At 43.8% G+C, this 21,144-nt stretch overlaps 1 protein-coding gene across 1 annotated transcript in view; it reads left to right on the top strand.

Annotated features, from left to right (window-relative positions):
* LOC115138651 (cysteine-rich motor neuron 1 protein-like) overlaps positions 1 to 21,144 on the top strand; it is a 196,529-nt gene that overhangs the window by 69,641 nt on the left and 105,744 nt on the right. Inside the window, exon 3 of the mRNA XM_029675742.2 lies at positions 20,896 to 21,138. Within this exon, the coding sequence (XP_029531602.2) occupies positions 20,896 to 21,138 (243 nt within the window). The remainder of the gene's footprint in view (positions 1 to 20,895; positions 21,139 to 21,144) is intronic.

Here is a 21,144-nt window from a genome sequence, read left to right as displayed (position 1 = left end):
TACTCTCCTCTGCCCCCGCTTCCAGACACAATACAGCTCCATGGATACCCTCCTCTGCCCTCACTTCCAGACACAACACAGCTCCATGGATACTCTCCTCTGCCCCCGCTTCCAGACACAACACAGCTCCATGGATACTCTCCTCTGCCCCCGCTTCCAGACACAACACAGCTCCATGGATACCCTCCTCTGCCCCCGCTTCCAGACACAACACAGCTCCATGGATACTCTCCTCTGCCCCCGCTTCCAGACACAACACAGCTCCATGGATACTCTCCTCTGCCCCCGCTTCCAGACACAACACAGCTCCATGGATACTCTCCTCTGCCCCCGCTTCCAGACACAACACAGCTCCATGGATACTCTCCTCTGCCCCCGCTTCCAGACACAACACAGCTCCATGGATACTCTCCTCTGTCCCCGCTTCCAGACACAACACAGCTCCATGGATACCCTCCTCTGCCCCCGCTTCCAGACACAACACAGCTCCATGGATACTCTCCTCTGCCCCCGCTTCCAGACACAACACAGCTCCATGGATACTCTCCTCTGCCCCCGCTTCCAGACACAACACAGCTCCATGGATACTCTCCTCTGCCACCGCTTCCAGACACAACACAGCTCCATGGATACTCTCCTCTGCCCCCGCTTCCAGACACAACACAGCTCCATGGATACTCTCCTCTGCCCCCGCTTCCAGACACAACACAGCTCCATGGATACCCTCCTCTGTCCCCGCTTCCAGACACAACACATCTCCATGGATACCCTCCTCTGCCCCCGCTTCCAGACACAGCACAGCTCCATGGATACCCTCCTCTGCCCCCGCTTCCAGACACAACACAGCTCCATGGATACTCTCCTCTGCCCCCGCTAACAGACACAACACAGCTCCATGGATACCCTCCTCTGCCCCCGCTTCCAGACACAACACAGCTCCATGGATACTCTCCTCTGCCCCGCTTCCAGACACAGCACAGCTCCATGGATACCCTCCTCTGCCCCGCTTCCAGACACAACACAGCTCCATGGATACTCTCCTCTGCCCCCGCTTCCAGACACAACACAGCTCCATGGATACCCTCCTCTGCCCCCACTTCCAGACACAACACAGCTCCATGGATACTCTCCTCTGCCCCCGCTTCCAGACACAACACAGCTCCATGGATACCCTCCTCTGCCCCCACTTCCAGACACAACACAGCTCCATGGATACCCTCCTCTGCCCCCACTTCCAGACACAACACAGCTCCATGGATACTGTCCTCTGCCCCCGCTTCCAGACACAACACAGCTCCATGGATACTCTCCTCTGCCCCCGCTTCCAGACACAAAACAGCTCCATGGATACTCTCCTCTGTCCCCACTTCCAGACACAACACAGCTCCATGGATACCCTCCTCTGCCCCCGCTTCCAGACACAAAACAGCTCCATGGATACTCTCCTCTGTCCCCACTTCCAGACACAACACAGCTCCATGGATACTCTCCTCTGCCCCCGCTTCCAGACACAACACAGCTCCATGGATACTCTCCTCTGCCCCCGCTTCCAGACACAACACAGCTCCATGGATACTCTCCTCTGCCCCCGCTTCCAGACACAACACAGCTCCATGGATACCCTCCTCTGCCCCCGCTTCCAGACACAACACAGCTCCATGGATACCCTCCTCTGCCCCCGCTTCCAGACACAACACAGCTCCATGGATGGATGATAAAACAAATTAAAAGAGATTGTAGAGCAAATATTATAGCATAGACCATTACAAAAAAACATTGGGATTTTCAACCCTTAATCTTTGATCTCTGTAATATTTTGTTCACTGGACCCCATTAGTTTCTCTTGCTGTATGTGTGGATATTTGGTATCCTGCTACAAGGTCTGTTTGTGCTGTATTTGTGCTGACTCCTTTCGTTGCATAACAGACAGTGTACAGGAAACTGCCAAAATAATGGAAACACTTGAGTAATTGAGGGACACAAAGTATATTGAAAGCAGGTGCTTCCATACAGGTTTGGTTCATGAGTAAAGTAAGCAATTAACGTGCCATAATGCTTAGGGTCATGTATAAAACTGCTGGGCGGGCCATTATATTGGCCACAATGGCTATGCCCCCATAAGATGAGAATGCCCCCATCCACAGGGCACGAGTGATCACTTTATGGTTTGATAAGCATGAAAACGTTGTAAACCATATGCCATGACTGTCAGTAACCAGTCTCAACCCAATTGAACACTTATGGGTGATTCTGGAGCAGCGCCTGAGACAGCATTTTCAAACACCATCAACAAAACAACAAATTGTGAAATTTCTAGTGGAATAATGATGTCACATCCCTCCAATAGAGTTCCAGACGTTTGAATCTATGCCAAGGGGCATTGAAGCTGTTCTTGCTCGTGGTGGCCCAACACCTTATTAAGACACTTTATGTTGGTGTTACCTTTATTTTGACAGTTGCCTCTATACCTCATAAACAGATATGGGACCATGCTAGATATTTGGGACCCCTACTGAATGACCAAAACTATAAAGCAGTTTGCAGTCTGAACGGCTAAAAAGGACATGGAATCTGATATTTCAAGCGACATTTCAAAACCCCTTCGTAGGTGGTTTGAGGTCAGATACAAATCTGATTCCTGGCAATGCGACTTGTGTCTGAACGGTCAAATCTGATTTATTTGCCCTTCAAGTGGTTTTTAGACTGTTATTAGGCATATATTGCTGCTTGCTAGCTACTCTGACAGTTTGACAAGAACATGTGCTAGCTTGTTAATTGTTTACAAAGAAATTTGTGAATGTACTAGATAGCGTAACAGGTACCTAGCTAGCTAGTTGACTGCTGTGGTTAGCCAAAAATTACTAGTTTTGAAAGTTGGATCTTCTTATCCTTTGATAATGATTTTGAATGTTCACAGCAACTGGGTGGTTAGGAAGCACAAGCACCACCACCAATCAGCCTATACCACTCTGCACACACCCGTCATTACTATGACAACTATAGAAGGCATTGTTGTCACATTAGCTTGCTACATAACTTCTGAGCGATAGGAAGCACAAGCACCACCACCAATCAGCCTATACCACTCTGCACACACCCGTCATTACTATGACAACTAACATAATCATGTTAGCAAATGATTGCTGTTTGGACAGTCAGTATTCCAAAACGGAATTGAACAACAAAACTCATTTGAGCATTAAGGCCTGCAGTGTGAACAAGGCTTTAGACTTCCTGTGAGAGATGAATACGCTACCTGCTTGGACAGAAAATATTAATCAACAATTTGGTTCGGGCACCATTAAGTAATTCAACCAGACGACTAATTTGACAGTTAAAGCTGAACAAAGAACTCAACTGTTTGTTTTTATATCCTCCTATTTTCTCTTGCAAAATGCTTTAATGAGTTGAGATGTCACATATTTTGCATTCAGTATTTTAGAGGTTGTTTGTGTTGATCCCTTGGGGCTCTCTTTCTATGACTCAGCAAGCAAGGTGTGAGGATTTCTCATCCTTTCTCACTGGCTCTATATGGAATAGCAAATAATTGCTTACATTTATAAACCTGAAGCATTGCATTTGAGTCTCTCTCAGCAGAGCAGGGCCTTGTCTATGGTTTAGTCTTACAGATTGGACAATTATCCGCAGCTTTGATGTAATTAGTGGGTTGTATTAAAAATAAATGTACTTGAATTTCCTTCACCTGGTGTTCATTATACTGTGTGTGTGTGGGTGAATGTATGTTTGTCATCAAGATCCAAGGGAAGTGGCCTAATCAGTTTGATTGTATTGTATCCGTTTCATTGCACTGTATACTAGATGTAATGGAGGCACTTTCTTTCTTTATTTTAACAGGCAGATTTATTTGCCATCAAGATCTTAAAGAGGGCATGGTGTGGCCAATCAATTTGATTGTACACCCATTACAATGAATTTCAAGTGCCTATCCAGATGTTTGGCAACACACACACACCACTCTGATGTGATCAAACCCCACCAGCTGCCATTGTCAAAACACAAATCAGAGGGAGGAGGAGAAGCAAGGCATTTAAAGTGACTGCCCAGTGAAAATCTTACTTTTAAAAGTTCATATTCTGTTAACTTAAATCAAAATTATGTTGTTGACTTATCCTATACACATATTTGTGGCCAAAGCATACATTGGAGAAAAAAAACATTTTTAAAAGCCTACCTCAAACTTGTATCTCAAACAGACCATTTAAAAATGCTTGCCATTTTCCCATAGAACATGTAATCTATCTGAGGAGGATGAACTGGCCAATCAGCGATCTAGTGCAGGGGTTCCCAAACATATTCCCTCAGGCCCACCTTCCAGCTTTGGGGAACATCCCGCACCACATTTATTTCTATGGGCACAAGCACTGTTCATCACAAAATCTGTTCACACCCCTCTTGTTGGCTGAGAGAAAATTCTTAAGCTTTCAAAGCTTATTTCCTGGAATTCTACAGATTTTATCATGGGCTGCAGAGAAAATGTTGCAGTTTTAAAGCTAATTTTCTTACAATTCTATACATTTAGCCATCCCTAATGTGTATTAATGTCATATAAGTGACTCAAACATTACAACAAAATCTATGGGCTTAAAAAACTAGCTAAAAAACATTAGCTAACATGGGCTAGTTGATCTGGACATTTCTGATAAGTTATAAATAGCTCTCTAAGGTATGCAATGACTGACATGACCAGAGGAAAACTGATGATGTACCCTCCAATTTCATAAGTTGAAAAGCCGGACTGAGTTCCCACTAAAATATGTTTTTTGGGGAGGGGGGGCCCGCGCCACAGTTTGGGAACCACTGGTCTAGAGGATGATGAGCTGGCCAATCAGAGGTCTATTTGCATGAATATTTTTTATTACCGGTATATGCCCACACCATTCTGTTGTTGGAGTACGCCCACACCATTCTGTTGTTGGAGTACGCCCACACCATTCTGTTGTTGGAGTACGCCCACACCATTCTGTTGTTAGAGTACGCCCACACCATTCTGTTGTTGGGATACGCCCACACCATTCTGTTGTTAGAGTACGCCCACACCATTCTGTTGTTAGAGTACGCCCACAACATTCTGTTGTTGGAGTACGCCCACAACATTCTGTTGTTAGAGTACGCCCACACCATTCTGTTGTTAGAGTATGCCCACCCCATTCCAACACAGAAAAACTGCTTTTTAACATACTTAATTATACTTTTTTGAAAGGGAAACTATTTCACTCATATTGTAAGTAATTATAGATAATATATCGTAGAAATCTGAAAACATTGGGCAGTTACTTTAAATCACGAGTACATTTAAGGCTGCCCACACTGCTTCACTTGCTAGGCTAGAGATGACAGAGGTATGGTTTGGAGTTGCTGCCTTCCTTCTCATTTCAAGGATACCACTATGAACTGTAAAGTCTCTCATTCAAAGAAATGTCAGAAACCAAGGTTCCTCTGGCTCATGATTTATGGAAAAGTGTGTGGTGTACAGGTGAGTAAACCTGTCTTCTGTACACAAAGCAGATCAATGAAAAAGCTATTTGCACATTACCCCAGCTTCATCCATCACATTTATGATGTGGACCGCGCATAGCATTGACACATAGTACTGACACTCACTCCGCAGTGGTTGGGAGCTGAACACGCAGCGACCCAGACCCCTCTACCGTCACAGATTACACATACTGACAAAAAATATGTATTATTTAATTTGTTATTATTATTATTAATATTATTATAATATCCTTACTTTCAGTGTTTAATGACAACACCTTTAAAGCCAGACTAAGTCATTCCCAATTTAAATGGTGCAATTTGTTTCTGGTTTAATATATCTCGAAATGTATAGATTAAATATTAATTTGCCATTTGGGTCACTTCAAAGTGATACAAATTAAGGTTTTACAAAGTATAAGTACAGCAGCTTTGTTTACAAATTGCAGGTCAGATTTCTCTAGGTAATTAGGATGCAAATTGATTATTGAGCTCATGCATATTCTATATGTCCCTCTGATCCATCCATGAATACAGCATCACATCAACAATACATATGTAGCTATATCCCTCTCAATCAATACAAACTAGACTCATAAATGAGAGTTGAGTGATACAGGATAAACATGTAATTTTGCTGACAAATGCTTGTGCTAATGGTTAAAAATAGTGGCTCCTGGCTGTCAATCTGCCTGTCTGTGCAGATTTGAAAACACTGATGGGTCTGTTGTTACAAAGTTGCTTTGTTGTTGTTAGCTTGAGCTTCTGAATGAAACTGGAATTGTGGCCGATTTTCATTCAGCAAGGGATTGATAATATTTTCCTAGTGCAACACTTGCTAGTTGGACCATATTTCAGACTTTTCAGCATGACCAAAGCCAGCAGCATCCTGGACACTAATTATAATAATTACGGAAGCCAGCTCTGTCTTCTGGTACAGTAGGTGAAGCAAGCTAACTAGCTAGCTAATTTATCTGGCTAGCAAAAATAACTACACATGCATTGTTTGCAAATGTGCATAGCCTACCGGTAGGTGATTAGTTTACAGCTACATGTTTTTAACCTTTATTTAACCAGGTAGGCTAGTTGAGAACAAGTTATCATTTGCAACAGCAACCTGGTCAAGATAAAGCAAAGCAGTTTGACACATACAACAACACAGAGTTACACATGGAATAAACATACAATCAATAATACAGTAGAAAGATCTGTATACAGCATGTGCAAATGAGGTAGGATAAGAGAGGTAAAGCAATAAATAGGCCATGGTGGAGAAGTACTTAGCAATTAAACACTGGAATGGTAGGATCTGCAGAAGATGAATGTGCAAGTTGAGATACTGGGGTGCAAAGGAGCAAGATAAATAAATAAATAACTACAGTATGGGGATGAGGTAGATTGGATGGGCTATTTACAGATGAGCTATGTACAGGTGCAGTGATCTGTGAGCTGCTCTGACAGCTGGTGCTTAAAGCTAGTGAGGGAGGTAACAGACTCCAGCTTCAGAGATGTTTGCAGTTCGTTGCAGTCATTGGCAGCAGAGAACTGGAAGGAGAGGTGGCCAAAGGAATAATTGCCTTTGGGGGTCACCAGTGAGATATACCTGCTGGAGCGCATGCTACGGGTGGGTGCTGCTATGGTGATCAGTGAGCTGAGATAAGGCAAAGCTTTACCTAGCAGAGACTTGTAGATGACCTGGAGCCAGTAGGTTTCGCGACGAGTATGAAGCGAGATCCTGCCAACGAGAGCATACAGGTCGCAGTGGTGGGTAGTATATGGGGCTTTGGTGACAAAACAGATGGCACAGTGATACACTGCATCCAATTTGTTGAGTAGAGTGTTGGAGGTTGAGTGTTGGATTTTGTAAATGACATCGCCGAAGTCGAGGATCGGTAGGATGGTCAGTTTTATGAGGGTATGTTTGGCAGCATGAGTGAAGGATGCTTTGTTGCGGAATAGGAAGCCAATTCTAGATTTAATTATGGCTTGGAGATGTTTAATGTGAGTCTGGAAGGAGAGTTTACAGTCTAACCAGACACCTAGGTACCTCTAGTTGTCCACATATTCTAAGTCAGAAGCGTCCAGAGTAGTGATGCTGGACAGACGGGCAGGTGTGGGCAGCAATCAGTTGAAGAGCATGCATTTAATTTTACTTGCATTTAAGAGCAGTTGGAGGCCACGGAAGGAGAGTTGTATGGCATTGAAGCTCATCTGGAGGTTAGTTAACTTCTTGCGTCGAGCCATCCCGGATCCGGGATCGTGACTACAGCCTCAAGCCCATTACCATAATGCAACGTTAACTATTCATGAAAATCGTAAATGAAATGAAATAAATCTGCTAGCTCTCAAGCTTAGCCTTTTGTTAACAACACTGTCATCTCAGATTTTCAAAATATGCTTCTCAACCATAGCAAAACAAACATTTGTGTAACAGTATTGATAGCTAGCGTAGCATTTAGCGTTAGCATTCAGCAGGCAACATTTTCACAAAAACCAGAAAAGCATTCAAATAAAATAATTTACCTTTGAAGAACTTTGGATGTTTTCAATGAGGAGACTCAGTTAGATAGCAAATGTTCAGTTTTTTCTGAAAGATTATTTGTTTAAGGAGAAATCGCTCCTTTTGTTCATCACGTTTAGCTACGAAAAAAACCTGTATCCAGGAGTGTAAATCTATTCGCAAGCTCATTAGCATAACACAACGTTAACTATTCATGAAAATCGCAAATGAAATGAAATAAATCTGCTAGCTCTCAAGCTTAGCCTTTTGTTAACAACACTGTCATCTCAGATTTTCAAAATATGCTTCTCAACCGTAGCAAAACAAGCATTTGTGTATCAGTATTGATAGCTAGCGTAGCATTTAGCGTTAGCATTCAGCAGGCAACATTTTCACAAAAACAAGAAAAGCATTCAAATAAAATAATTTACCTTTGAAGAACTTCGGATGTTTTCAATGAGGAGACTCTCAGTTAAATAGCAAATGTTCAGTTTGTCCAAAAAATATTCATTGTATAGGAGAAATCGCTCCGTTTGGTACAACACGTTTGGCTACCCCAAAAAAACGAAAATCCAGTCATCAAAACGCCAAACTTTTTTCCAAATTAACTCCATAATATCGACTGAAACATGGCAAACGTTGTTTAGAATCAATCCTCAAGGTGTTTTTCACATACCTCTTCGATGATATATCGTTCGTGCAAGTGTGCTTTCTCCTCTGAATCCCATGGGAAAATGCCTGCAGCTGAAGAATACGCACCAATTTAGACAAAGGACACCGGGCGGACACCTGGTAAATGTAGTCTCTTATGGCCAATCTTCCAATGATATGCCTACAAATACGTCACAATGCTGCAGACACCTTGGGCAAACGGCAGAAAGCGTAGGCTCATTCAGGGCACATTCACAGCCATATAAGGAGACAATGGAAAACAGCCTCAAAAATTCTGCTCATTTCCTGTTTGAAGTTTCATCTTGGTTTCGCCTGTAGCATCAGTTCTGTGGCACTCACAGATAATATCTTTGCAGTTTTGGAAACGTCAGAGTGTTTTCTTTCCAAAGCTGTCAATTATATGCATAGTTGAGCATCTTTTTGTGACAAAATATTGCGCTTAAAACGGGCACTTTTTTTAATCCAATAATGAAATAGCGCCCCCATAGGTTCAAGAGGTTAACACAGTGTACAACGAAGGGCCAGAGGTATACAGAATGGTGTCGTCTGCGTAGAGGCGGATCAAATAATCACCAGCAGCGAGAGCAACATCATTGATGTATACAGAGAAGAGAGTCGGCCCGAGAATTGAACCCTGTAGCACCCCCATAGAGACTGCCAGAGGTCCGGGCAACAGGCCCTCCGATTTGACATACTGAACTCTACCGGAGAAGTAGTTGGTGAACCAAGAGAGGCAATCATTTGAGAAACCAAGGCTGTTGAGTCTGCCAATAAGAATGTTGTGATTGACAGAGTCGAAAGCCTTAGCCAGGTCGATGAATATGGCTGCACAGTAATGTCTCTTATCGATGGAGGTTATGATATCGTTTAGGACCTTGAGCGTGGCTGAGGCGCACCCATGACCAGCTCTGAAACCAGAATGCATAGCGGAGAAGGTAAGGTGAGATTTGAAATTGTCGGTAATCTGTTTGTTTTAACTTGGCTTTCAAAGACCTTAGAATGGCAGGGTAGAATAGATATAGGTCTGTAACAGTTTGGGTCTAGAGTGTCACCCCCTTTGAAGAGGGGGATGACTGCGGCAGCTCTCCGATCTATGGGAATCTCAGAAAGAGAGGTTGAACATGCTAGTAGTAGGGGTTGTAATAATTTTTGCAGATAATATCAGAAAGAGAGGGTCCAGATTGTCCAGCCTGGCTGATTTGTAGGGGTCCAGAGTTTGCAGCTCTTTCAGAACATCAGCTATCTGGATTTGGGTGAAGGAGAAGTGGGAGAGGTTTTGGCGAGATGCTGTGGGGAGTGCAGGGCTGTTGACCGGGGTAGGGGTAGCCAGGTGGAAAGAATGGACAGCCGTGGAAAAATGCTTATTGATTTATCGGTAGAGAAAGTGTTTCCTAGCCTCAGTGCAGTGGGCAGCTGGGAGAAGGTGCTCTTATTCTCCATGGACTTTACAGTTTCCCAGAACTTTTTTGAGTTTGTACTACAGGATGCAAATTTCTGATTGAAAAAGCTAGTCTTAGCTTTCCTGACTGCCTGTGTATATTGGTTCCTAACTTCCCTGAAAGGTTCATATCACGGAAGCTATTCGATGCTAATGCAGTACGCCACAGGATGTTTTTGTGCTGGTCAAGGGCAGACAGGTCTGGCGTGAACCAAGGACTATATCTATTCCTAGTAATACATTTTTTTGAATGGAGCATGCTTATTTAAGATGGTGAGTAAGGCACTTTTAAAGAATAACCAGGCATCCTCTACTGACGGGATGAGGTCAATGTCATTCCAGGATAGGTCAATTAGAAAGGCCTGTTCGCAGAAGTGTTTTAGGGAGCGTTTGACAGTGATGAGGGTTGGTCATTTGACCGCAGACCCATTACGGATGCAGGCAATGAGGCAGTGATCGCTGAGATCTTGGTTGAAAACAGCAGAGGTGTATTTGTACGGCAAGTTAGTTAGGATGATATCTATGAGGGTGCCTGTGTTTACAGATGTGTGGTTGTACCTGGTAGATTAATTGATAATTTGTGTGAGATTGAGGGCATCACGTTTAGATTGTAGGATGGCCAGGGTGTTAAGCATGTCCCAGTTTAGGTCACCTAGCAGCACAAGCTCAGAAGATAGATGGGGGGGGGGGGGGGGGGGCAATCAATTCACACATGTTGTCCAGGGCACAGCTGGGGGCAGAGGGAGGTCTATAGCAAGCAGCAACGGTGAGAGACTTGTTTCTGGAAAGCTGGATTTTCAGAAGTAGAAGCTCGAATTGTTTTGGTACAGACCTGGATAGTAAGATAGCCTGCAGAGTTCTATCTCTGCAGTAGATTGCAATACTGCCCCTTTGGCAATTCTATCTTGGCGGATAATGTTATAGTTAGGGATGGAAATTTCAGGGTTTTTGGTGGTTTTCCTAAGCCAGGATTCAGACACGGCTAAGATATCCGGGTTGTCAGAATGTGCTAAAGCAGTGAATAAAGCAAACTTAGGTAGTAGGCTTCTAATGTTAACATGCATGAAACCAAGGCTTTTACGGTTACAGAAGTCAACAAATGAGAGCACCTGGGGAGTAGGAGTGGAGCTAGGCACTGCAGGTGCTAGGGAAATTGGTATTGGTATTAGGGAAAGGCATGCGTAGCCAAGTGATCGTATGGGTCCAGTGAGTGGTTGGGCTGGCCGGGGACATGCCGATTCAGACAGTTAGCAGGCTGGGGCTAGCAAGCTAGCAGTTAGCAGGCCTGGGCTAGCAAGCTAGCATAAGGACTTTAGAGGGATGTCGCGATGGGGGAAAAGTCTGTTTTTGCCTCATTGTGCAGTGACATTGATAGACCAGTCGTGGAATTAGTAGGGTTCCAAGTAGCAGAAGGGTCCAAGTCCAACTGGCAAAATGGGTTAAGTGGTCCAAGAAACTGGCCGGTGGATCAGCTGACAGTCCAATATGCTATAGATAGCTAGCAGGCCGCGGTTAGCAGAATGGGCCTTCAGGGGACGCCGTGCCTGAGGGGCCTGTTGGGATCCTCGGGCAGATTTATGTTCGTATTGCAGTCATGAAGGATCGGCGGGGTTCCGTGCCCTGTACCGGCAGTAGAAGGGGTCTGGATATTGCAGCTGAGGAGTGGGCTTCAGGAGTAGCCCAGGAGCCCTAGCCCGGGAGATGGGTCTAGCATGGGCTAACCCCAGTCTAGTTGGTGCTTGCTCCGGGACGGAGACGTTAGCCAGGAGTAGTCAACCCGGGTTGCGGTTAGCTAGCTGCCATGATCCAGATGAAAGGGTTCAGAGTTTGCAGGGGATTTGGAGATAAAATATAGGTCCAGTATGCGCTGGTTTGAAACGCGTTGTACGAACTGGCGAGAGCTTTCCGAGCTAAAGGTTAGCTGATGACCGCTAGCACCAGAGATCGATCTCTACTGTCAAATCAATTACAAGAAAGATTTTGATTATCTAAGACCGATTTCTTTGAGTTCTTACAACTCAGAAATCGTATTAAATCGCTTCAACAGAGTCAACAGAGCTGACTGATTAGCTGATAGCTGGTAGCTAGTTAGCTAGCTAGCTTCAGTTGAGGTATTCCAGTTCGGAGGTAAATAGAAATACTTCCAGATCCACACCACATTGGGTGAGGCAGGTTGCAGGAGACTATTTTGAAGTTGAGGTTAAGGAGAAATATTAAAAAGAATGCAAAGAAAAATATATAAAAAGATATATACATGACGAGACGAGACAAGACAAAGACATCTGACTGCTACGCCATCTTGCATATCAGTATCAAATAAATGCTCATATACTTGCAAACGTTTGCTAGCTGGCTAATTGATCCAGCAGATAACGGCGCTACCATTGCAGTAGGCAGCCTATATTGTTGAACTTAGAATGGCATTTTACTGCTGTAATGTTTATATCTAGCTGACTCCACTTGTAAATTGTCATTTTTATACAGTAGAGTAACCTTCATACATGTTGTAGGCTACAAGCAAAATGTGAACACCAGCTGTCTGATACCGCTTGAGAACTCTCATATAGAGCACGTTATGAAGAGTTGCCTGGATTTGTTTTGTCGCCCCGACAATTTGACATTTCATAATCCCAAATTACGTAAATGAAAATGTACTGAGTCTGGCTTCAAGTCCTGGTTCCAAAGTAGCATCATGAATTTTGAACATGCATCCTATGATCGATCTCTACTGTCATTCAATCAATTACAAGAAAGATTTTGATTATCTAAGGCCAATTTCGTTGAGTTCTTACAACTCAGAAATCGTATTCAATCGCTTCAACAGAGTCTGGATGAACCTAAAACATCTAGCACAGACAAAATACTGAAAGAAGCTTATTCTACACCAAATAAGTTGATTGCCAAGTTATATCAAGGATTGATTGAAACTCTACCTGATGGTTCAGCACCTATAAGGGGAAAAAATGTGAAAATATTCATACCTGCTCCTACAACCAAAGATGAACTACTGCAATTCAAGATAATTCATAGGACTTACTACACTCCTGCTGGAATGCATGTAATGCACCCAGAAATGTCACATCTGTTGGAGATGCAAAAAGCACAAAGGAACCCTATTATATGTGCTGTGGACAGCCTTTTGGGATAATGTACACTACTGTTCAAAGGTTTGGGGTCACTTAGAAATGTCCTTGTTTTTTAAAGAAAAACTACTTTTTTGTCCATGAAAATAACATAAAATTAATCAGAAATACAGTGTAGACATTGTTAATGTTGTAAATGACTATTGTAGCTGGAAACGGCAGATTTTTAAATCTACATAGGCATACAGAGGCCCATTATCAACCATCACTCCTGTGTTCCAATGGCATGTTGTGTTAGCTAATCCAAGTTTATAATTTTAAAAGGCTAATTGATTTAAAAAAACATTTGCAATTATATTAGCACAGCTGAAAACTGTTGTCCTGATTTAAAGAAGCAATAAAACTTGCCAAGAAACTGAAGATCTCGTACAACGCTTTGTACTTCTCCCTTCACAGAACAGCTCAAACTGGCTCTAACCAGAATAGAAAGAGGAGTGGGAGGCCCCGGTGCACAACTGAGCAAGGGGACATGTACATTAGTGTCTAGTTTGAGAAACAGATGCCTCACAAGTCCTCACCTGGAAAAACTATTACTATTGTAAAAAACAATATAAAAAAAACGTGGACTGAGCTGAAAACTAGAATCAGTGCCTAATGTTCAGGTCTATTTGTAATGTTCTGCTCGCTAAAAACTATTTATTGTGAAGTAAACCCAATGTGTCATACATGGGTAGCTACTGTACATTATTTAAGGGAGTAATATGAAAATAGGTTTCCTGATGATACACTAAGAAAGAAGCAGGACCATAATGTCAAAGGATTAATAGATGAATCAGAACAGAGTAGATGGACGAGAAAGAGAAGATTCGAGCCATGCCATTGCTTTTAAGGAAATATTCAGCCCATTGAAATAGAAATCCACAATTGGGTGAGGAAATGCTTTTTCAGAACTAACACAATCGATAAACAAAGAAAATGCAGATACAAAATGTTCTCTGCCTTTTGCATGTGAAAAATACTCTTTGACGTGTACATGTGCTGCTACACTGAACATAGAGAGAGGAGGATTTGACTGGCAACATTTAATTGGCAATTTGCTAGCTACATATGTTAACACGTTGAGTAGGTCTCTACAACACACTGCTGAAAGGTTATTACATACTATATTATTCCTACTATTCCTATACTATGTTATTCCTACTATAGCTGGATGTGTGTACTGTAATAACCTTTCATAATTAATTTTTAAAAAAAACTATATTTGAATGTAGACACCCATATGGAGTCAATGACTAAAATGAGGTACCAATATCAACTGTAAGTGAATTGTTGCGATCTATTGATCTGGTTGAACTTCCCAGCTAGCAGGCAAAACTGGTTGAACTTCCCAGCTAGCAGGCAAAACTGGTTGAACTTCCCGGGTACAGTAGCAGGCAAAACTGGTTGAACTTCCCGGGTACAGTAGCAGGCAAAACTGGTTGAACTTCCCGGGTACAGTAGCAGGCAAAACTGGTTGAAATGACGTCATTACAACATTACAGTTTTGTCCGCTGGGTTGTTAGTGTGATCAGAAGAGTCCAATTTACCATCCTCTGACATTCACAGATGCTCTGAACCAGAGCATCTAACAGACCTAAAAGTGTCATAGGGTCAGCAACGAGTCAGGTCTAAGTGAAGGAGTAATAGGATGTTGTTACCATACCAACATCAATTGGTCCATTTCTTCCAAAGATGTTGTTTACTTCCCAAGTTGTTGTTTTCTTCACATATGTTCCATGGGTAAACCATGTCATTTGATATCCATTTTGCATTGACCTTTTTACCTTCAGCAGAAATCTTTCCACTGTCCTTTTAGTGAGCGGTCCATATTGAACTCTGAGATGTGATACAGCTGTATAATCACACAAACACAGTCGTTAAATATGATCAGGTCTTATCTCTTCCGTAGCTCCTCTTTTGTAGTTCCTTGCATTGTGCTCCCAAACACTCTCCTTCATCTAATATAACCTAATTATCCTCCTCCGCTAAGAATCACTGCTCTCTTTGAGGGCCTTCTTTCTATCTTTCTCTTTTTCTTTCTTTCTCTCTCAGACATCACCCAGAATCAGTAACCTCAAGTAGAGAGACAGAATGGATGCATTTAATACTGCGGATGTGCTTTTCTAAGAGCCAATGTAAAACAAGTTAGCACAAATTGGATTCTATAGTACTTTTCCCACTATTTTCTACACAGATCTGAAGTCGACGTCATTACATAAAAAGTTAGGTGATGCTAATTGAACACAGGTATCTCAATCAAACCGTAATTAAAGAGTCTAGAATCATTATCGTGTTTTCATTATCGTGTTTTCTCTTTCAGCTGTTTCCTACTTTGTTGCTTTACGCTGGATCCTGATAGGATTTGAAAAAGAGATACAACAGAAAGCTGCCCTTGCCTTTAGGATTTTTGCTAGGCTGCAGTCATTTGAGAATTCTAGATTGGCCTTATCAGACAGGCCCTTTGCTGAGGTAGCTGGAGCCTGTCTTCACAGTGAAGCTCTATTCTGTGTCAGTTCAACTTGACCCGTCACAGACAATCACTATACCACAGAAGCTTTCGTCCAACCCGATGTGAAACTTTCTATTCTTTTTTATTCTTCAAGCCCAACAAAAACAACAAGAACAACACTTCAAAGCTAGTCTTACCAAGTAGGCCTGCTTCCCTCAGAAAGATCTAACATTCTAGATGTGCCTCCAGAGCTTCTGCCTAGCTCTGTTCCTTGCTGCCATGCCACACTTGGAGGCTGTTCTAATGCAAAGTGAATTAGCTTTTAATTTGCAGTGTTTGACTTGTACATGTTCTTTTTTTACAAAATAATTTGGGCCAGGACAGTCCACTCAGTAATTGCCACTGTTATCCAGGGAGTTCTGGGTTCCATAGAATTAATACAAATGTACACATCACATAACAGTGATGTTACACAGAAGCATATACAGCATACCCAGTAGCATGCGTACCAACGCACAGCTAACACAACATACACAGAAGGACACATCAGACGCAATTGTATAAATACAAAATGACACGCAGTGGTCCAAAGAACTGCAGACTGCCTTGGAAAGCCATGTTCTTAACTGATGGTTATGCCAGCAGGTACGTTTCCCATTGTTTATAGGCTTTGGCTGGTGCACTCCCAGAAGATGGGTGGAGATTCACACCTGAACAGGCCTGACATGTATTCAGGCAGTTTGTGCACTGTCACCTTGAAAACAGTCACTAGGGTGTTGTCAGTGAACCTCTGTTTTATGCGATCCCTCCATGAACCCCCGGTCATGATACGAGCAGCCCTGTTGATGATACGCTGTAGCTAATTTAGGGATGGACATGAGTAATCCAGTATTCTGGTACTGAAATGGACATTAAAGTTTAATCTTTAACCATTAAAAAACTATTTAGTGGAATATGCTTTGTGGCTGCGCGATCGGGCAAATTAAATTAAATTTAGTCTAGAAGACAATGTTAATTTACTTTGACTCTAGTGTTCCACTTCTAAATGTGCGGGGCACAACAAAAAATAAACCAAGCCAAGCATCACACCATTCTTCTCCCTAAATTCCCTTTCCCCTTCGTGTCTCATTCATTCAATTACATTCCGACCAGTCCCTCCACACCAGCTCCCGTTAGTCCTACTGTTAGGTGCCTCCTAAGAAGAGGTAGGTTCAGGATAAACAATTGTTTATTGAAAGTCCCAACACAACAACAACAGGTGGGGAAACACACCCAACGAAGTCGCCACACAGGGAAATAACGTAGCACACGGAGGAGAAACCTCTACTCCTAATTACCATTCAAACGGTACGACGACCGTGAGAAAACAAAACCCTGTGGCGCAACCACGCACCCCTAACAGAGCAACAACAGCAAATAATCCCGCACAAATAATTAGCAGGCAGCGGAGGTTAATAACCCCACCAAAATTAACTACGGTAATAGGACACAGGTGTAAAAAAAACAGGACAGACACAAACGAAAAGGAAAAATGGATTGTGGCAGCTAGTAGGCCGGCGGCGGCGGCTCACTGGCCTAATATGGTGGCGAGAGGCGGCGTTATGAGGAGGCAGCACGGCTGCGCGGCTGGAAGCCCGAGAGGCAGCCCCAAAAATGTACTGGGGGGACACACGGGGAGTGTGGCTATGTCAGGTAGGAGACCTGAGCCAACTCCCCGTGCTTACCTTGGAGAGACAGGGACCGGGCAGGCACTGTGTTATGCCGTGAGGCGCACGGTGTCCCCGGTGCGCAGGCATAGCCCGGTGCGATACATAGCAGTGCCTCGTATCGGCCGGGCTAGAGTGGGCATCGAGCCAGGTGCCATGAAGCTGGCTCAGTGCATCTGGTCTCCAGTTTATCTCCTCGGGCCGGGGTACATGGCACCAGCCTTACGCATGGTGTCCCCGGTTCGCCAGCACAGCCCAGTGCAGGCTATTCCACCTCACCGCACTGGCCTGGCTATGGGGAGCATTCAACCAGGTAAGGTTGGGCAGGCTCGGTGCTCGAGAGCCCCAGTGCGCCTTCACGGTCCATTCTATGCGGTGCCACCTCCACGCACCAGCCCTCCGGTGGCAGCCCCCCGCACCAGGCTGTCTCTCCGTCTCCTTCCTACAGGTGCTCCCGCCTGCTCAGCGCTGCCAGAGTCTTCTTCCTGCCCAGCGCTGCCAGGGTCTCCCGTCTGTCCTGAGCTGCCAGAGCCGCCCGTCTGTCCTGAGCTGCCAGAGTCGCCCATCTGTCCTGAGCTGCCAGAGCCGCCCGTCTGTCCTGAGCTGCCAGAGCCTCCCGTCTGTCCTGAGTCAGCCAGGAGCTGCCAGAGCCGTCCGTCAGCCAGGAGCTGCCAGAATCGCCCTTCATTCCGGAGCTACCGGAGTCTCCCGCCTGTCCGGTGCTGCCGGAATCTCCTGTCCGTCCGGTGCTGCCGGAATGTCCCATCCATTCAGGACCCGTGGCTTGGGTCCCCAGTCCGAGGTCGGCGACGAAAGGTCACCGTGTTAAAGAGGCCATGGAGGCGGGTAAAGAGGTGGAGAAGGACTATGGTCGAGTGGGGTCCACGTCCCGCGCCACAGACACCAACCCAGACCCTCCCCTATAAGCTTTAGGTTTTGCGGCCGGAGTCCGCACCTTTGGTGTCACGTTCTGACCTTAGTTTTTTTGTTATGTCTTTGTTTTAGTATGGTCAGGGTGTGAGTTGGGTGGGTTGTCTATATTCGTTTTTCTATGTTGTGTTTTGAGTTTGGCCTATGGTTCTCAATCAGAGGCAGGTGTCGTTAGTTGTCTCTGATTGAGAATCATACTTAGGTAGCCTTTTTCCACCTGTGTTTCGTAGGTGATTATTTTCTGTTCTGTGTTTTATGTATGCACCGTACAGGACTGTTTTGGTTTCATTTCGTTCTCTTTGTTGTTTTATTCTTTATTGTTCTGAGTTATAAATAATATAATGAACCCTTACCAATCATTACAGACAGTTGTAGACCTTACCATGAAATGCTTTCTTAAAAGCCCTTAACCAATAATGCAGTTATAAGAAAATAGAGTTAAGAAAATATTTACTAAATTAACTAAAGTAAAAATAAAAAAGTAACATAATAAAATAACAGTAATGAGGCTATATACAGGGGGTACTGAGTCAATGCGCGGGGGTACAGGTTAGTCGAGGTAATTTGTAAAGTAAAGTGACTAGAGTAGTGTAAAGCTCAGCTGGAGTAGTATAAAGCTCACTGCCATTGGAATCTCTTTTTCATGGGTCAGGCTAGGCACGTTAGTTCCAGTAAAGGGAAATTTTAACATACAATTACATTCTAGATGATTCTATGATTCAAACTTTGTAGCAACAGTTTGGGGAAGGCCCTTTGATGTTTCAGTATGACAATGCCCTCGTGCACAAATTTTCTAATTTTACCTTTATTTTACTAGGCAAGTCAGTTAAGAACAAATTCTTATTTTCAATGACGGCCTAGGAACAGTAGGCCGTGAGGGGTCCATACAGAAATGGTTTGTTGAGATTGGTGTGGAAGAACTTGACTGGCCTGCACAGAGCACTGACCTCAACCCCATCGAACACCTTTGGGATGAATTGGAACACTGACTGCGAGACAGGTCTAATCGGTCAACATCAGTACCCGACTTCACTAATGCTCTTGTGGCTTAATGGATGCAAGTCCCTGCAGCAAGTGTTATTTTTTATATTTGAGATTCTTCAAAGGAGATGGTTTGGGATGAGTTGAACCGCAGAGTGAAGGAAAAGCAGCCAACAAGTGCTCAGCATATGTGGGAACTCCTTCAAGTCTGTTGGAAAAGCATTCCAGGTGAAGCTGGTTGAGAGAATGCCAAGAGTGTGCAATGCTGTCATCAAAGCAAAGGTTGGCTACTTTGAATAATCTCAAATATAAAATATATTTTGATTTGTTTAACACTTTTTTTGGTTACTACGTAGAAAATAGTAAATTATTAAGAAAAACCCTTGAATGAGTAGGTGTGTCCAAACTTTTGACTGGTACTGTAAATGTTTTCAAAAGTTCTCCAGCACTGATGTAAGGTAATTTATGTAAATGGAGAACAGTAGGGGTCCAAGCAAACTCCCTTGTGGGATTCCATTCACCACAGGTTCCTGGCCTGACTGCGTGCTCTGCAGTTTGGTGTACTGACTCCTCTTCTGTAAGTATGATATGAAACACTTGATTGCAGTGGTGTCAAAGCCTAATTTTGCAAGCTTCCTCAGGAGCTTGTTGGGGTGAACAGTGTCAAAATCTTTCTTCAGATCCAAGAACAGTGCTGCTGTGTCCTCCTGGCTGTTACAAGCCGACTTAATGTTCTACACAACCCTTTGCACTGCTGTAGATGTGCTGTGTGTCTTCCTAAAGTCACTTTGATAGGTTGTTGAGTGAGAAATAGTTGACAACCTGTGTGTGCACCAGCCTTTTCAGCACTTTGGAGACAGCACAATTCATACTGGATGGTAGTTGGCCATATCCAATTGTGTGTGCGTCCCACTTTTGATTTTGTGTTAATGGGTTTGTGTGCGTGCATGTCACATCTGATTGTTTGTGTGTTCAGCTTTCTGTCTGTTAGCCTCCTGCGTCTGTGTGTTATCCGGAAAGTGAGGGCATTAGTGCGCCATACCTCTCTCAGTTCCTGTATGTTTGCTGTACTCATAATTTCAGCAATTTACATTTTCACTTCATTCACGTTCACGTCAATGTTGAATGCTTGTTTTACCTGCCCATCTGATGCACTTTTATACTTCCTTCATCTAGCTCTCTGTGTAAATAAAGTTTGGAGTCAGAAAGAAACTGCTGTGCTTCTGATGGAAAAGTGTCTTTACTCATTGTGTGTATAAAATTTGGGACTTTGACCTGAATGGTAAATAGTCCATTCGATTGACTGCCCAGACGACACATTTTAGGTCCTTGAATGTCCTTTGTAGGTTCTTAAAGGTTAGCAATAACGTTCCCGATTCCTCTAACGTCCATTTGCCGAATGTTCTGGGTGTCCCAACAGTGTTCCTTTCAGAAAAATTCCCTGAGAAATTCAGACATGTTTTAAAGTTTCAGTTTGAAATTACTTGAAATGTTTTTACCCATTACACTAAAATTAACAGCCAGGGCAGATGATTTAATCTATAACGGTACAAATATTGTCTTAAAGCTACAATCAACAATCTGATCTCTCTCTCTTGCAGAGGAGCGGCCTGACTGTTCCATGGCGCGGTGTGAGGTGCAGTTCTCACCCCGCTGCCCTGAGGACGCGGTGCTAATCGAAGGCTACGCACCCCCTGGAGAGTGCTGTCCCCTGCCCAGCCGCTGTGTCTGCAGCCCTGCAGGGTGCCTGAGGAAGGTGTGCCAGCCTGGATACCTCAACATCTTGGTAGCCAAGGGCTCTGGGAAGCCTGGAGAATGCTGCGACCTGTACGAGTGCAAACCAGGTACAC

This window comes from Oncorhynchus nerka, linkage group LG12 (genome assembly GCF_034236695.1).
Source record: "Oncorhynchus nerka isolate Pitt River linkage group LG12, Oner_Uvic_2.0, whole genome shotgun sequence".
Lineage (NCBI taxonomy): Eukaryota > Metazoa > Chordata > Actinopteri > Salmoniformes > Salmonidae > Oncorhynchus > Oncorhynchus nerka.
Note: the sequence above shows the minus strand (reverse complement) of the source record. Positions and strands in the feature narration are given on the sequence as shown.